Here is an 18,681-nt window from a genome sequence, read left to right on the forward strand (position 1 = left end):
GGGTGGGTTCTGAGCTTTTATTAGTGAACTGTCCTATCAGGGTTCGGGGGCGGAGCCTATACCCATAAGTATGCCGCCATGTTTGGTCCAGGAAAGCTCTTCCTCTTTCTTACCTCCCAACTTTTTGAGAGGAGAAAGAGGGACACTTAAGCCACACCCCTGATCACGCCCCCAGCACACCCCTAGTAGTCACGCATACCATAAAGATTTCATAAGAAAAACTATGTTGTTTTATAATACAAACCACACTGGTCCTTCCTATCCTGGTGCATTTTCCTTCATAGTAACATTTTACAATGAGTAATATATCAATTTACAGGATGGGAATACAGTGTAGAGCCAATCACACACTTTCTTTAGTATAGAAATATATTTACATAGAAAGAGGGACAAATGAGGAGGAAAGAGGGACAGGGGGGCGGAGCTATGCTTCTTCTTACCTCATCATGTACTACTGGACTCCATATAGCAATGCACAACACCACAGCCATAACACACGCCCCCTGCGGCCATAGCAACCCGCAGGCTCCGCCCACTACCGTACACTGCTCCATGGAGCAACACACACTCCACCACAGCCATAACACGCCCCCTGCGGCCATAGCAACCCCCAGGCTCCGCCCACTACCGTACACTGCTCCATAGAGCAACACACACTCCACCACAGCCATAACACACGCCCCCTGCGGCCATAGCAACCCGCAGGCTCCGTCCACTACCGTACACTGCTCCATGGAGCAACACACACTCCACCACAGCCATAACACGCCCCCTGCGGCCATAGCAACCCCCAGGCTCCGCCCACTACCGTACACTGCTCCATGGAGCAACACACACTCCACCACAGCCATAACACGCCCCCTGCGGCCATAGCAACCCCCAGGCTCCGCCCACTACCGTACACTGCTCCATAGAGCAACACACACTCCACCACAGCCATAACACACGCCCCCTGCGGCCATAGCAACCCGCAGGCTCCGCCCACTACCGTACACTGCTCCATGGAGCAACACACACTCCACCACAGCCATAACACGCCCCCTGCGGCCATAGCAACCCCCAGGCTCCGCCCACTACCGTACACTGCTCCATAGAGCAACACACACTCCACCACAGCCATAACACACGCCCCCTGCGGCCATAGCAACCCGCAGGCTCCGCCCACTACCGTACACTGCTCCATAGAGCAACACACACTCCACCACAGCCATAACACACGCCCCCTGCGGCCATAGCAACCCGCAGGCTCCGCCCACTACCGTACACTGCTCCATGGAGCAACACACACTCCACCACAGCCATAACACGCCCCCTGCGGCCATAGCAACCCCCAGGCTCCGCCCACTACCGTACACTGCTCCATAGAGCAACACACACTCCACCACAGCCATAACACACGCCCCCTGCGGCCATAGCAACCCGCAGGCTCCGCCCACTACCGTACACTGCTCCATAGAGCAACACACACTCCACCACAGCCATAACACACGCCCCCTGCGGCCATAGCAACCCGCAGGCTCCGCCCACTACCGTACACTGCTCCATGGAGCAACACACACTCCACCACAGCCATAACACGCCCCCTGCGGCCATAGCAACCCCCAGGCTCCGCCCACTACCGTACACTGCTCCATAGAGCAACACACACTCCACCACAGCCATAACACACGCCCCCTGCGGCCATAGCAACCCGCAGGCTCCGCCCACTACCGTACACTGCTCCGTGGAGCAACACACACTCCACCACAGCCATAACACACGCCCCCTGCGGCCATAGCAACCCGCAGGCTCCGCCCACTACCGTACACTGCTCCATAGAGCAACACACACTCCACCACAGCCATAACACACGCCCCCTGCGGCCATAGCAACCCGCAGGCTCCGCCCACTACCGTACACTGCTCCATAGAGCAACACACACTCCACCACAGCCATAACACACGCCCCCTGCGGCCATAGCAACCCGCAGGCTCCGCCCACTACCGTACACTGCTCCGTGGAGCAACACACACTCCACCACAGCCATAACACGCCCCCTGCGGCCATAGCAACCCCCAGGCTCCGCCCACTACCGTACACTGCTCCATGGAGCAACACACACTCCACCACAGCCATAACACACGCCCCCTGCGGCCATAGCAACCCGCAGGCTCCGCCCACTACCGTACACTGCTCCATAGAGCAACACACACTCCACCACAGCCATAACACACGCCCCCTGCGGCCATAGCAACCCGCAGGCTCCGCCCACTACCGTACACTGCTCCATAGAGCAACACACACTCCACCACAGCCATAACACACGCCCCCTGCGGCCATAGCAACCCGCAGGCTCCGCCCACTACCGTACACTGCTCCGTGGAGCAACACACACTCCACCACAGCCATAACACGCCCCCTGCGGCCATAGCAACCCGCAGGCTCCGCCCACTACCGTACACTGCTCCATGGAGCAACACACACTCCACCACAGCCATAACACGCCCCCTGCGGCCATAGCAACCCGCAGGCTCCGCCCACTACCGTACACTGCTCCATGGAGCAACACACACTCCACCACAGCCATAACACGCCCCCTGCGGCCATAGCAACCCGCAGGCTCCGCCCACTACCGTACACTGCTCCATAGAGCAACACACACTCCACCACAGCCATAACACACGCCCCCTGCGGCCATAGCAACCCGCAGGCTCCGCCCACTACCGTACACTGCTCCATGGAGCAACACACACTCCACCACAGCCATAACACGCCCCCTGCGGCCATAGCAACCCGCAGGCTCCGCCCACTACCGTACACTGCTCCATAGAGCAACACACACTCCACCACAGCCATAACACGCCCCCTGCGGCCATAGCAACCCCCAGGCTCCGCCCACTACCGTACACTGCTCCATAGAGCAACACACACTCCACCACAGCCATAACACACGCCCCCTGCGGCCATAGCAACCCGCAGGCTCCGCCCACTACCGTACACTGCTCCATGGAGCAACACACACTCCACCACAGCCATAACACGCCCCCTGCGGCCATAGCAACCCGCAGGCTCCGCCCACTACCGTACACTGCTCCATAGAGCAACACACACTCCACCACAGCCATAACACACGCCCCCTGCGGCCATAGCAACCCGCAGGCTCCGCCCACTACCGTACACTGCTCCGTGGAGCAACACACACTCCACCACAGCCATAACACACGCCCCCTGCGGCCATAGCAACCCGCAGGCTCCGCCCACTACCGTACACTGCTCCATAGAGCAACACACACTCCACCACAGCCATAACACACGCCCCCTGCGGCCATAGCAACCCGCAGGCTCCGCCCACTACCGTACACTGCTCCATAGAGCAACACACACTCCACCACAGCCATAACACACGCCCCCTGCGGCCATAGCAACCCGCAGGCTCCGCCCACTACCGTACACTGCTCCATGGAGCAACACACACTCCACCACAGCCATAACACGCCCCCTGCGGCCATAGCAACCCCCAGGCTCCGCCCACTACCGTACACTGCTCCATAGAGCAACACACACTCCACCACAGCCATAACACACGCCCCCTGCGGCCATAGCAACCCGCAGGCTCCGCCCACTACCGTACACTGCTCCATAGAGCAACACACACTCCACCACAGCCATAACACACGCCCCCTGCGGCCATAGCAACCCGCAGGCTCCTCCCACTACCGTACACTGCTCCATAGAGCAACACACACTCCACCACAGCCATAACACACGCCCCCTGCGGCCATAGCAACCCGCAGGCTCCGCCCACTACCGTACACTGCTCCATAGAGCAACACACACTCCACCACAGCCATAACACACGCCCCCTGCGGCCATAGCAACCCGCAGGCTCCGCCCACTACCGTACACTGCTCCATGGAGCAACACACACTCCACCACAGCCATAACACGCCCCCTGCGGCCATAGCAACCCCCAGGCTCCGCCCACTACCGTACACTGCTCCATAGAGCAACACACACTCCACCACAGCCATAACACGCCCCCTGCGGCCATAGCAACCCCCAGGCTCCGCCCACTACCGTACACTGCTCCATAGAGCAACACACACTCCACCACAGCCATAACACACGCCCCCTGCGGCCATAGCAACCCGCAGGCTCCGCCCACTACCGTACACTGCTCCATAGAGCAACACACACTCCACCACAGCCATAACACACGCCCCCTGCGGCCATAGCAACCCGCAGGCTCCGCCCACTACCGTACACTGCTCCATGGAGCAACACACACTCCACCACAGCCATAACACGCCCCCTGCGGCCATAGCAACCCCCAGGCTCCGCCCACTACCGTACACTGCTCCATGGAGCAACACACACTCCACCACAGCCATAACACACGCCCCCTGCGGCCATAGCAACCCGCAGGCTCCTCCCACTACCGTACACTGCTCCATAGAGCAACACACACTCCACCACAGCCATAACACACGCCCCCTGCGGCCATAGCAACCCGCAGGCTCCTCCCACTACCGTACACTGCTCCATAGAGCAACACACACTCCACCACAGCCATAACACACGCCCCCTGCGGCCATAGCAACCCGCAGGCTCCTCCCACTACCGTACACTGCTCCATAGAGCAACACACACTCCACCACAGCCATAACACACGCCCCCTGCGGCCATAGCAACCCGCAGGCTCCGCCCACTACCGTACACTGCTCCGTGGAGCAACACACACTCCACCACAGCCATAACACACGCCCCCTGCGGCCATAGCAACCCGCAGGCTCCTCCCACTACCGTACACTGCTCCATAGAGCAACACACACTCCACCACAGCCATAACACACGCCCCCTGCGGCCATAGCAACCCGCAGGCTCCGCCCACTACCGTACACTGCTCCGTGGAGCAACACACACTCCACCACAGCCATAACACACGCCCCCTGCGGCCATAGCAACCCGCAGGCTCCGCCCACTACCGTACACTGCTCCGTGGAGCAACACACACTCCACCACAGCCATAACACGCCCCCTGCGGCCATAGCAACCCCCAGGCTCCGCCCACTACCGTACACTGCTCCATGGAGCAACACACACTCCACCACAGCCATAACACGCCCCCTGCGGCCATAGCAACCCCCAGGCTCCGCCCACTACCGTACACTGCTCCATAGAGCAACACACACTCCACCACAGCCATAACACACGCCCCCTGCGGCCATAGCAACCCGCAGGCTCCGCCCACTACCGTACACTGCTCCGTGGAGCAACACACACTCCACCACAGCCATAACACGCCCCCTGCGGCCATAGCAACCCCCAGGCTCCGCCCACTACCGTACACTGCTCCATGGAGCAACACACACTCCACCACAGCCATAACACACGCCCCCTGCGGCCATAGCAACCCGCAGGCTCCGCCCACTACCGTACACTGCTCCGTGGAGCAACACACACTCCACCACAGCCATAACACACGCCCCCTGCGGCCATAGCAACCCGCAGGCTCCTCCCACTACCGTACACTGCTCCATAGAGCAACACACACTCCACCACAGCCATAACACACGCCCCCTGCGGCCATAGCAACCCGCAGGCTCCGCCCACTACCGTACACTGCTCCATAGAGCAACACACACTCCACCACAGCCATAACACACGCCCCCTGCGGCCATAGCAACCCGCAGGCTCCGCCCACTACCGTACACTGCTCCGTGGAGCAACACACACTCCACCACAGCCATAACACACGCCCCCTGCGGCCATAGCAACCCGCAGGCTCCTCCCACTACCGTACACTGCTCCATAGAGCAACACACACTCCACCACAGCCATAACACGCCCCCTGCGGCCATAGCAACCCGCAGGCTCCGCCCACCACCCGCTTCCCGCGCTCTCCTGTCAGCGGGTCCTGCACGTCACGCCTCCCACCACGCCCACACCCTGTCCACCAGTCAGGCAGCTGAGAGACACGCCCCCAGGCAGACACCACGCCCCCACCCTGTGCGCCGGTCGGGCAGCTGAGGGACACGCCCCCAGGCAGACGTGTGCTGGATGGACAACTACTGGACACGCCCCCACTGCCCGCGCCAATCCCCGTCCGCGCACGGCTAGACCCGCCCCTCCAGCGTCAGAGAGCGCGCCAGCGGTAGAGCTGAGGTGCAGTAAGATGGCGGCGGGTGGAGGAGACACGGGGAGCCCGCTGTGTATGATCGTGCTGGGCATGGCTGGCTCCGGGAAGACCACCTTCACCCAGGTATAGCGAGAGAGAGAGAGAGTGTGTGTGTGTGACTCCTCCCCCCTGCCTATAGCTCCGCCCCCTCTCCTACCTGCTGTACTCTCTCCATCATCACCCAGGTATAGAGTGTGACTCCGCCCCCTGCCCTTAGCTCCGCCCCTCCCCTGCTGTACTCTCCATCATCACCCAGGTGTACAGTGTGTGTGACTCCTCCCCCTGCCCATAGCTCCTCCCCTGCCTGCCTGCTGTACTCTGCACCATCACCCAGGTATAGATAGAGAGAGTGACTCCTCCCCCTGCCCATAGCTCCACCCCTCCCCTATCTGCCTGCTGTACTCTCCATCATCACCCAGGTATAGCGAGAGAGAGTGTGTGTGTGACTCCTCCCCTCTGCCTATAGCTCCGCCCCCTCTCCTGCCTGACCTGCTGTACTCTGCATCATCACCCAGGTGTACAGTGTGTGTGTGTGTGTGTGTGTGACTCCTCCCCCTGCCCATAGCTCCTCCCCTACCTGCCTGCTGTACTCTGCATCATCACCCAGGTATACAGTGTGTGTGTGACTCCTCCCCCCTACCTGACCTGCTGTACTCTGCATCATCACCCAGGTATACAGAGAGAGTGTGTGTGACTCCTCCCCCCTGCCCATAGCTCCTCCCCTACCTGCCTGCTGTACTCTGCATCATCACCCAGGTGTACAGAGTGTGTGACTCCTCCCTCTGCCCATAGCTCCTCCCCTACCTACCTACCTGCCTGCTGTACTCTGCATCATCACCCAGGTAGAGAGAGAGTGTGACTCCTCCCCCTATCCATAGCTCCACCCCTACTCCATCACCCAGGTATAGCTAGAGAGAGTGTGTGTGACTCCTCCCCCCTGCCCATAGCTCCGCCCCTCCCCTACTCTACTCTCCATCATCACCCAGGTATAGAGAGAGTGTGTGTGACTCCTCCCCTTCCCATAGCTCCTACCCTGCCTGACCTGCTGTACTCTGCATCATCACCCAGGTGTACAGTGTGTGTGTGTGACTCCTCCCCCTGCCCATAGCTCCTCCCCTACCTGCCTGCTGTACTCTGCATCATCACCCAGGTATACAGTGTGTGTGTGACTCCTCCCCCCTACCTGACCTGCTGTACTCTGCATCATCACCCAGGTATACAGAGAGTGTGTGTGACTCCTCCCCCTGCCCATAGCTCCTCCCCTACCTGCCTGCTGTACTCTGCATCATCACCCAGGTGTACAGAGTGTGTGACTCCTCCCTCTGCCCATAGCTCCTCCCCTACCTACCTGCCTGCTGTACTCTGCATCATCACCCAGGTAGAGAGAGAGTGTGACTCCTCCCCCTGTCCATAGCTCCACCCCTACTCCATCACCCAGGTATAGCTAGAGAGAGTGTGTGTGACTCCTCCCCCCTGCCCATAGCTCCGCCCCTCCCCTACTCTACTCTCCATCATCACCCAGGTATAGAGAGAGTGTGTGTGACTCCTCCCCTTCCCATAGCTCCTACCCTGCCTGACCTGCTGTACTCTGCATCATCACCCAGGTATATAGAGAGAGAGAGTGTTACTCCTCCCCCTGCCCATAGCCCCTCCCCTACTCTACTCCATCATCACCCAGGTATAGAGAGAGTGTGTGTGACTCCTGCCCATAGCTCCTCCCCTACTCTACTCTCCATCATCACCCAGGTATAGAGAGAGTGTGTGACTCCTCCCCCCTGCCCATAGCTCCTCCCCTCCCCTACTCTACTCTCCATCATCACCCAGGTATAGAGAGAGTGTGTGTGACTCCTCCCCTTCCCATAGCTCCTACCCTGCCTGACCTGCTGTACTCTGCATCATCACCCAGGTATAGAGAGAGTGTGTGTGACTCCTGCCCATAGCTCCTCCCCTACTCTACTCTCCATCATCACCCAGGTATAGAGAGAGTGTGTGACTCCTCCCCCCTGCCCATAGCTCCTCCCCTCCCCTACTCTACTCTCCATCATCACCCAGGTATAGAGAGAGTGTGTGTGACTCCTCCCCTTCCCATAGCTCCTACCCTGCCTGACCTGCTGTACTCTGCATCATCACCCAGGTATAGAGAGAGTGTGTGTGACTCCTGCCCATAGCTCCTCCCCTACTCTACTCTCCATCATCACCCAGGTATAGAGAGAGTGTGTGACTCCTCCCCCTGCCCATAGCTCCTCCCCTCCCCTACTCTACTCTCCATCATCACCCAGGTATAGAGAGAGTGTGTGTGACTCCTCCCCTTCCCATAGCTCCTACCCTGCCTGACCTGCTGTACTCTGCATCATCACCCAGGTGTACAGAGTGTGTGTGACTCCTCCCCCTGCCCATAGCTCCTACCCTGCCTGACCTGCTGTACTCTGCATCATCAATCAGGTATAGAGACAGTGTGTGTGACTCCTCCCCCTGCCCATAGCTCCTACCCTGCCTGACCTGCTGTACTCTGCATCATCAATCAGGTATAGAGACAGTGTGTGTGACTCCTCCCCCTGCCCATAGCTCCTACCCTGCCTGACCTGCTGTACTCTGCATCATCACCCAGGTATAGAGAGAGAGAGAGAGAGAGAGAGAGAGAGAGTGTTACTCCTCCCCCTGCCCATAGCTCCTCCCCTCCCCTACTCTACTCCATCATCACCCAGGTATAGAGAGAGTGTGTGTGACTCCTGCCCATAGCTCCTCCCCTACTCTACTCTCCATCATCACCCAGGTATAGAGAGAGTGTGTGACTCCTCCCCCCTGCCCATAGCTCCTCCCCTCCCCTACTCTACTCTCCATCATCACCCAGGTAGTGTGTGTGACTCCTCCCCTTCCCATAGCTCCTACCCTGCCTGACCTGCTGTACTCTGCATCATCACCCAGGTATATATAGAGGGAGAGAGTGTTACTCCTCCCCCTGCCCATAGCTCCTCCCCTCCCCTACTCTACTCCATCATCACCCAGGTATAGAGAGAGTGTGTGTGACTCCTGCCCATAGCTCCTCCCCTACTCTACTCTCCATCATCACCCAGGTATAGAGAGAGTGTGTGACTCCTCCCCCCTGCCCATAGCTCCTCCCCTCCCCTACTCTACTCTCCATCATCACCCAGGTATAGAGAGAGTGTGTGTGACTCCTCCCCTTCCCATAGCTCCTACCCTGCCTGACCTGCTGTACTCTGCATCATCACCCAGGTGTACAGAGTGTGTGACTCCTCCCCCTGCCCATAGCTCCTACCCTGCCTGACCTGCTGTACTCTGCATCATCAATCAGGTATAGAGACAGTGTGTGTGACTCCTCCCCCTGCCCATAGCTCCTCCCCTACTCTACTCTCCATCATCACCCAGGTATAGAGAGAGTGTGTGACTCCTCCCCCCTGCCCATAGCTCCTCCCCTCCCCTACTCTACTCTCCATCATCACCCAGGTATAGAGTGTGTGTGTGTGACTCCTCCCCTTCCCATAGCTCCTACCCTGCCTGACCTGCTGTACTCTGCATCATCACCCAGGTGTACAGAGTGTGTGACTCCTCCCCCTGCCCATAGCTCCTACCCTGCCTGACCTGCTGTACTCTGCATCATCAATCAGGTATAGAGACAGTGTGTGTGACTCCTCCCCCTGCCCATAGCTCCTACCCTGCCTGACCTGCTGTACTCTGCATCATCACCCAGGTATAGAGAGAGAGAGAGAGAGAGTGTGTTACTCCTCCCCCTGCCCATAGCTCCTCCCCTCCCCTACTCTACTCCATCATCACCCAGGTATAGAGAGAGCGTGTGTGACTCCTGCCCATAGCTCCTCCCCTACTCTACTCTCCATCATCACCCAGGTATAGAGAGAGTGTGTGACTCCTCCCCCCTGTCCATAGCTCCTCCCCTCCCCTACTCTACTCTCCATCATCACCCAGGTAGAGTGTGTGTGACTCCTCCCCTTCCCATAGCTCCTACCCTGCCTGACCTGCTGTACTCTGCATCATCACCCAGGTATGGAGAGAGAGAGAGAGAGAGAGAGTTACTCCTCCCCCTGCCCATAGCTCCTCCCCTACTCTACTCTCCATCATCACCCAGGTATAGAGAGAGTGTGTGACTCCTTCCCCTTCCCATAGCTCCTACCCTGCCTGACCTGCTGTACTCTGCATCATCACCCAGGTAGAGAGAGAGTGTGTGTGACTCCTCCCCCTGCCCATAGCTCCTACCCTGCCTCACCTGCTGTACTCTGCATCATCACCCAGGTAGAGAGAGAGTGTGACTTCTCCCCCTGCCCATAGCTCCTCCCCTACCTGACCTGCTGTACTCTGCATCATCACCCAGGCAGAGAGAGAGAGAGAGTTACTCCTCCCCCTGCCCATAGCTCCTCCCCTACTCTACTCTCCATCACCCAGGTATAGAGAGAGTGTATGTGACTCCTGCCCATAACTCCTCCCCTACTCTACTCTCCATCATCACCCAGGTATAGAGTATGTGGCTCCTTCCCCTGCCCATAGCTCCTCCCCTCCCCTACTCTACTCTCCATCATCACCCAGGTATAGAGAGAGTGTGTGTGACTCCTCCCCCTTCCCATAGCTCCTACCCTGCCTGACCTGCTGTACTCTGCATCATCACCCAGGTGTACAGAGAGAGTGTGACTCCTCCCCCTGCCCATAGCTCCTCCCCTACCTGCCTGCTGTACTCTGCATCATCACCCAGGTATACAGTGTGTGTGTGACTCCTCCCCCCTACCTGACCTGCTGTACTCTGCATCATCACCCAGGTATACAGAGAGAGTGTGTGTGACTCCTCCCCCTGCCCATAGCTCCTCCCCTACCTGCCTGCTGTACTCTGCATCATCACCCAGGTGTACAGAGTGTGTGACTCCTCCCTCTGCCCATAGCTCCTCCCCTACCTACCTACCTGCCTGCTGTACTCTGCATCATCACCCAGGTAGAGAGAGAGTGTGACTCCTCCCCCTGTCCATAGCTCCACCCCTACTCCATCACCCAGGTATAGCTAGAGAGAGTGTGTGTGACTCCTCCCCCCTGCCCATAGCTCCGCCCCTCCCCTACTCTACTCTCCATCATCACCCAGGTATAGAGAGTGTGTGTGACTCCTCCCCCTTCCCATAGCTCCTACCCTGCCTGACCTGCTGTACTCTGCATCATCAATCAGGTATAGAGAGAGAGAGAGAGTGTGTGACTTCTCCCCCTGCCCATAGCTCCTCCCCTACCTGACCTGCTGTACTCTGCATCATCACCCAGGTGTACAGAGAGAGTGTGTGACTCCCCCCCCCCCCCTGCCCATAGCTCCGCCCCTCCCCCGCCTGCTGTACTCTCAACCATCACCCAGGTGTACACAGTGTGTGACTCCTCCCCCTTCCCATAGCTCCTCCCCTACCTGACCTGCTGTACTCTGCATCATCACCCAGGTATAGAGAGAGCGTGGGTGACTCCTCCCCTGCCCATAGCTCCACCCCTACCAGACCTGCTGTACTCTGCATCATCACCCAGGTATAGAGTGTGTTTGTGACTCCTCCTCCTGCCCATAGCTCCTCCCCTACCTGACCTGCTGTACTCTGCATCATCACCCAGGTATAGAGTGTGACTCCTCCCCCTGCCCATAGCTCCTCCCCTACCTGCCTGCTGTACTCTCCATCATCACCTAGATATGTATATGGAAAGCAATCAGCAGCACCAATCTAAACAGCACAAAGTCACTCAATACCATACACTCCAAAATGTCCAATGAGTTCGCTGTGGGGGAAAATTCAAGTAGCAAAATTCCACTGCGCTCTCATTCCAAAGCCACGATCTATAATCAGAGAAACAGACTGCGCATCGTGTAATACTGTAAACACTTTTTTTTCCAATTCAAAAGATCCGTGCAGTTGGGAACACTCAGTGCTGTCACTCGTGACTCCACCACCCAAAGATGGAGAAGCTCACCTGGGTGATGATGGAGAGTACAGCAGGTCAGGTAGGAGAGGGGGCGGAGCTATGGGCAGGGGGAGGAGTCACACACACACACTCTATACCTGGGTGATGATGGAGAGTACAGCAGGTCAGGAAGGGGAGGAGCTATGGGCAGGGGGAGGAGTCACACACACTCTATACCTGGGTGATGGTGCAGAGTACAGCAGGTCAGGTAGGAGAGGGGGCGGAGCTATGGGCAGGGGGAGGAGTCACACACACACTCTATACCTGGGTGATGATGGAGAGTACAGCAGGTCAGGTAGGGGAGGAGCTATGTGCAGGGGGAGGAGTCACACACTCTCGCTATACCTGGGTGATTACTCAGTGCTGTCACTCGTGACTCCACCACCCAAAGATGGAGAAGCTCACCTGGGTGATGATGGAGAGTACAGCAGGTCAGGTAGGAGAGGGGGCGGAGCTATGGGCAGGGGGAGGAGTCACACACACTCTATACCTGGGTGATGATGGAGAGTACAGCAGGTCAGGTAGGGGAGGAGCTATGTGCAGGGGGAGGAGTCACACACTCTATACCTGGGTGATGATGGAGAGTACAGCAGGTCAGGAAGGGGAGGAGCTATGGGCAGGGGGAGGAGTCTCACACACACACACTCTCTATACCTGGGTGATTACTCAGTGCTGTCACTCGTGACTACACCACCCAAAGATGGAGAAGCTCACCTGGGTGATGATGGAGAGTACAGCAGGTCAGGTAGGGGAGGAGCTATGTGCAGGGGGAGGAGTCACACACTCTATACCTGGGTGATGATGGAGAGTACAGCAGGTCAGGAAGGGGAGGAGCTATGGGCAGGGGGAGGAGTCACACACACTCTATACCTGGGTGATGGTGCAGAGTACAGCAGGTCAGGTAGGGGAGGAGCTATGGGCAGGGGGAGGAGTCACACACACTCTATACCTGGGTGATGATGGAGTACAGCAGGTCAGGAAGGGGAGGAGCTATGGGCAGGGGGAGGAGTCTCACACACACACACTCTCTATACCTGGGTGATTACTCAGTGCTGTCACTCGTGACTACACCACCCAAAGATGGAGAAGCTCACCTGGGTGATGATGGAGAGTACAGCAGGTCAGGAAGGGGAGGAGCTATGGGCAGGGGGAGGAGTCACACACACACTCTATACCTGGGTGATGATGGAGAGTACAGCAGGTCAGGTAGGGGAGGAGCTATGTGCAGGGGGAGGAGTCACACACTCTCTATACCTGGGTGATGATGGAGAGTACAGCAGGTCAGGAAGGGAAGGAGCTATGGGCAGGGGGAGGAGTCACACACACACTCTCTATACCTGGGTGATTACTCAGTGCTGTCACTCGTGACTCCACCACCCAAAGATGGAGAGGCTCACCTGGGTGATGATGGGAGAGTACAGCAGGTCAGGCAGGGGAGGGGAGGAGCTATGGGCAGGGGGGAGGAGTCACACACTCTCGCTATACCTGGGTGATGATGGAGAGTACAGCAGGTCAGGAAGGGGAGGAGCTATGGGCAGGGGGAGGAGTCACACACACACTCTCTATACCTGGGTGATTACTCAGTGCTGTCACTCGTGACTCCACCACCCAAAGATGGAGAGGCTCACCTGGGTGATGATGGGAGAGTACAGCAGGTCGGGGAGGGGAGGAGCTATGGGCAGGGGGGAGGAGTCACACACTCTCGCTATACCTGGGTGATTACTCAGTGCTTCCACTCGTGACTCCACCACCCAAAGATGGAGAGGCTCACCAGATTAAAACCACCTCGTTTTGCAGGTGGATCTCTCGCTTTATGTCTCACTCAGGCACATCAGTGAAGCATACCCATATGCTGGTATCAAACGTTTAATATCTTCATAAAATTTCCACTAAAAACACAATAAAACCTCATTGCGCAGTATGTTAAAATGAGGAGTCTGTTGGATGACGAAACGCGTAGGGCGGAGCCAGTATGCCTGAGGCAGACACGCCCCCTAGGCAGTGGTGGGTAGCAAGCGGGAGCCCGGAGTAGCATGGAGATTCTGACCGGCTGGACCAGGAGCACACCTACCAGGGCCTTAGGAGTGCCGCTGTGACATGCTTGATACCGCCATGGAGCTTGTGAGTAATTAGGAGGCGCCAGAAGTGCGGCTGTTTGTCAATTTTTTCGAACATACTGCGCAATGAGGTTTTATTGTGTTTTTAGTGGAAATTTTATGAAGATATTAAACGTTTGATACCAGCATATGGGTATGCTTCACTGATGTGCCTGAGTGAGACATAACAAAGCGAGAGATAGGTATAGAGTGTGTGACTCCTCCCCCTGCCCATAGCTCCACCCCTCCCCACCTGCTGTACTCTCCATCATCACCCAGGTGTACAGTGTGTATGACTCCTCCCCTGCCATAGCTCTGCCCCTCCCCTACCTGCCTGCTGTACTCCATCTCACCCAGAGAGCGTTTGACTCCTCCCCCTGCCATACCTCCACCCCTCCATACCTGCTGTTCTCTCCATCACCCAGATATGCAGTGTGTGACTCCTCCCCTTCCATAGCTCCATCCCTTCCCTGCCTGCTATAGTGTCTATCACCCAGGTGTGTATAGTGTGTGTGATAACTCCTGTCTCTCCCATAACTCCCGGCATATCCTTCAGGACAGGACAGACCAGCAGCCACAATCCAAGGACAGTGGCTGGTGGTCTGTGCTATCTATGGTATCCTAATAGTTTCCATACACGGGACAGTAAAAACGTTCAATGTTCCCGTTTATTCAACCAGAACAATCAAATGAAAGTTTAAAAAAAAATTATTTTTTTTTGATCAAGAAAAAAGATCTGACTATCCCGTTTTTTTTTTCAATAAAAATCTGATCAGACATGTTGGAAACATCTTTATATTCAATCTAACGGAATAATCTAACAAAATTATCTAACCTAAAGAAAAATGAAAAAATTGTACCATGTATGGGCACCATTGGATTGGCTGACCCCTGCATGTCGGGATCCGCGCACAAAGCCTGCCATGCTGCAGAGGCTCTGTATGGCGTCTTATCCTTGTCTCCTCCCATATGCATACCACCTATCTGCTCCCAGCGTGTCTCCTACATCACCGATCACTGCTCCATACATTCCTGCCGTCACAGCCACTACGGTCACCTGATAGTCCTCTCTTGTCAGTGCAGGAAATGAGGTCACTTCCTCTCCCCATCTTATTGGCCAGCAGGGATTATGGAAACACCATGCTTGGTGAGAGTAATGCTGAACCTTTTCTTGTGTCTTCACAGAGACTGGCGGCATACTTACACGAGAAGGAATCTCCTCCGTATATCATCAACCTGGACCCGGCCGTCCACAATATCCCCTTCCCCGCCAACATAGGTAAGTGGCCTACAGAAATGTCACCTCCCTCTCTGGGGTGCAGAAATGTCACCTCCCTCTCTGGGGTGCAGAAATGTCACCTCCCTCTCTGGGGTGCAGAAATGTCACCTCCCTCTCTGGGGTGCAGAAATGTCACCTCCCTCTCTGGGGTGCAGAAATGTCACCTCCCTCTCTGGGGTGCAGAAATGTCACCTCCCTCTCTGGGGTGCAGAAATGTCACCTCCCTCTCTGGGGTGCAGAAATGTCACCTCCCTCTCTGGGGTGCAGAAATGTCACCTCCCTCTCTGGGGTGCAGAAATGTCACCTCCCTCTCTGGGGTGCAGAAATGTCACCTCCCTCTCTGGGGTGCAGAAATGTCACCTCCCTCTCTGGGCTGCAGAAATGTCACCTCCCTCTCTGGGCTGCAGAAATGTCACCTCCCTCTCTGGGGTGCAGAAATGTCACCTCCCTCTCTGGGGTGCAGAAATGTCACATATGGTGATCTGGGGAGGGTGACAACATCCGTCAATCCTGTCGTACTATGCCACAGCTGCCATTTAGTTCTCATCCACTGGCGGCTTCTGAAGGCATTTGCATTATCAGCAAAGTAAAAGACATTTTACTTTGACAAAAGACCAGCTCTCCAGAAGCTTCCCACTTCCTCCTCCTGACCACCAATCCCACCACGGGACCCTCAGGGCCCGTTTCCACTATAGCGTTGCGGAATCGCCGGCGAATCACCGCAGGCAAATCGCATGCGGGTGCGATTCCGCATGCGTTTTTTGCCGCGATTTCGCATGCGATTTTGCATAGGTAGGGCTGTATGCGAATTTAACCATGTCACTGCCTGTGTAAATTAACATTAATACCTATGCGAAATCGCATGCGAAATCGCGGCAAAAAACGCATGGGGAAAACGCATGCGATTTCCCTATTAAATACATTGCGTGCGATTCGCCTGCATTCCACACGCAGGCGAATTCTGAGGGCCCTACCCTGCAGATTTTTTCTGCACAGAAAAACGTGCGGGAAAACGCACAAGTGGAAACAGTCCCATCCACTTGTACTGACTGTGCGAATCCGCATGCGGGCAACGCATGCGGATTCGCGATAGTGGAAACGGGCCCTCAGATGTAAGGGTTTTTGTTTTTTTTCTCTTCATGTATACGCCTTTTGATCACATGACCAGATGCAGTGAGTTCAGTGAGGTTGCTTTTAGTTTCAAAGTTTTTATTAGGTTTTAAATATCAAACCAACAGTACGGCCATGTTTCATTTGCTCTTAATGGGGCTGTGCTTGATACAAACGTGAATGGTAAACAAACAAGGGTAGCAGGTACCACACATGCCGTCATTTCTTAATACAAATATATACATTTTCAAAAACAGGTGAAAAAGAGGTCAGCAGAGTAAGTTGAACAGTAGTAAAATCTAGGATCATAGAGTAAATGCACAGGAGAGAAGGCCTATAAGATTGGTGGCATTCATCCAGGGCTGCCATGATTTAAGGAAGGAGTCATTGGTAATTGCAAGCAACCTTTTAGAGATCAGAATATATAAGGGGATATTATCAGCCATCTGAATGGAAAGCGTAGGCTGTGGCCATTGTCTAGCGATGTGAGATCTGGCGGCTTTAGCAATGTGCTGTGCAAGACGGTGGTCGGGATGTCTCCATTTCAGGGGCTTATCCCCAAATAGAAGTCGGGAGGGATCTGGACCCAGGGAGGTTTCCAGTGCTGTGTTTATTGCTGAAGTGATTTCAACCCAGAAGGTTTGTACCCTCGGGCAAAACCACCAAATATGCACCATATCCCCCACCCTTCCACAATTTCTAAAGCATAGGTTGGATTTAGATGGATCGATGCCATGCATTATTGATGGAGTGATATATGCTCGGTGGAGAACCTTATAATTGGTCTCAATATGAGAGTAATAATTGCTACCCTTCCAAAGGCTGGTACAACATTTTGCCCACCTTTCTGGGGTGAGGGTGATCCCAAGATCTGATTCCCAAGCGAGCATAGATTTTACTTTCTGGAATTCAAAGGGCTGTGAGAGGGTAGAGTACAGCAGTGAGATAAGACCTCCCTCTAGTGGTCGGAGGTCGCACCGTGCCTCATATGATGTACGTTGGGGGATAGGTAAGTTGTTGGGGCTTATAGATGTTACAAAATGATATAATTGCATTGCTGCAAAGTATTCAGATGGGGAAAATCCAGCTGGCTTTTAAATTGGGCCCAAGTAGGTATTTTGTCATTTTATTATTAGATGTTTAAAGGGAACCTTAACTGATCGGGGGGTATAGAGTTTCACTTACCTGGGGCTATTACCAGCCCCCTACAGCAGTCCTGTGCCCTCGGCGCCGCTCTGGAATCCTCTGGCCCCCCGCTGTCACTTAGTTTCGTTTTTGACGACTCACCAGTCGCCGGCCGCCATGCGTATTATTAGAAGCATTTCCTACTGTAATTAGCGCTGTTGCGGACCGCAACGCATACAAAAATACGCGTTGCCACATACGCGTGTGGAATGCGGTAACGCGTATTTTTGTACGTGTTGCGGTCCGCAACAGCGCTAATTACAGTAGGAAATGCTTCCAATAATACGCATGGCGGCCGGCCGACTGGTGAGTCGTTAAAAACGAAACTAAGTGACAGCGGGGGACCGGAGGATTCCAGAGCGGCTCCGAGGGCACAGGACTGCTGCAGGGGGCTGGTAATAGCCCCAGGTAAGTGAAACTCTTTACCCCCCGTTCATTTAAGGTTCCCTTTAAGATGCAAAATTTGTTTGAGTTTCCGCCATCTGAAGGCCCTCGGATCTAGACATAGGATTGCCATATAACAGTAGAGATGAGGGAACTTTCGTTTGTAAGTTGTTGTGTGTTTTTTTTGTATCTAAGGGACCGCCATATTGATAGTGAGTGGGCTGATGGGGGGACTTGAGTTTCACTGAAGCGGGTAGAGGAGTTAAGGACCAGTGTAGGGCTGGTAAAGTATATGGTTGTAAAAGGTCAGACTCCAGTTGTGCCCATAAAGGTGCAATAAATTTCGAGTGGATTTGAGCCAGTTGGGCTATTTGGGCTGCCGTGTGATATGTTAGGTTTGGTACTCCCAATCCACCCCTCGTTCTGTTTAGGTGCATAGTTACACGGATTATGCGACTTTTTTTGAATCTAAAGCTTGCATTTTGGAGGTCTTTGAGCTTCTGGCGGGTAATCATGACTGGAAGGGT

At 55.6% G+C, this 18,681-nt stretch overlaps 1 protein-coding gene across 1 annotated transcript in view; it reads left to right on the forward strand.

Moving 5' to 3' along the window:
• Positions 1-6,026: 6,026 nt before the first annotated feature.
• GPN1 (GPN-loop GTPase 1) overlaps positions 6,027-18,681 on the forward strand; it is a 127,144-nt gene continuing 114,489 nt past the window's right edge. Inside the window, exons 1-2 of the mRNA XM_068279816.1 lie at positions 6,027-6,241; positions 15,382-15,475. Coding sequence (XP_068135917.1) covers positions 6,155-6,241; positions 15,382-15,475 — 181 coding nt within the window. The 5' untranslated portion in view covers positions 6,027-6,154. The remainder of the gene's footprint in view (positions 6,242-15,381; positions 15,476-18,681) is intronic.

This window comes from Hyperolius riggenbachi, chromosome 4, assembly GCF_040937935.1.
Source record: "Hyperolius riggenbachi isolate aHypRig1 chromosome 4, aHypRig1.pri, whole genome shotgun sequence".
In the NCBI taxonomy this organism is placed as follows: domain Eukaryota; kingdom Metazoa; phylum Chordata; class Amphibia; order Anura; family Hyperoliidae; genus Hyperolius; species Hyperolius riggenbachi.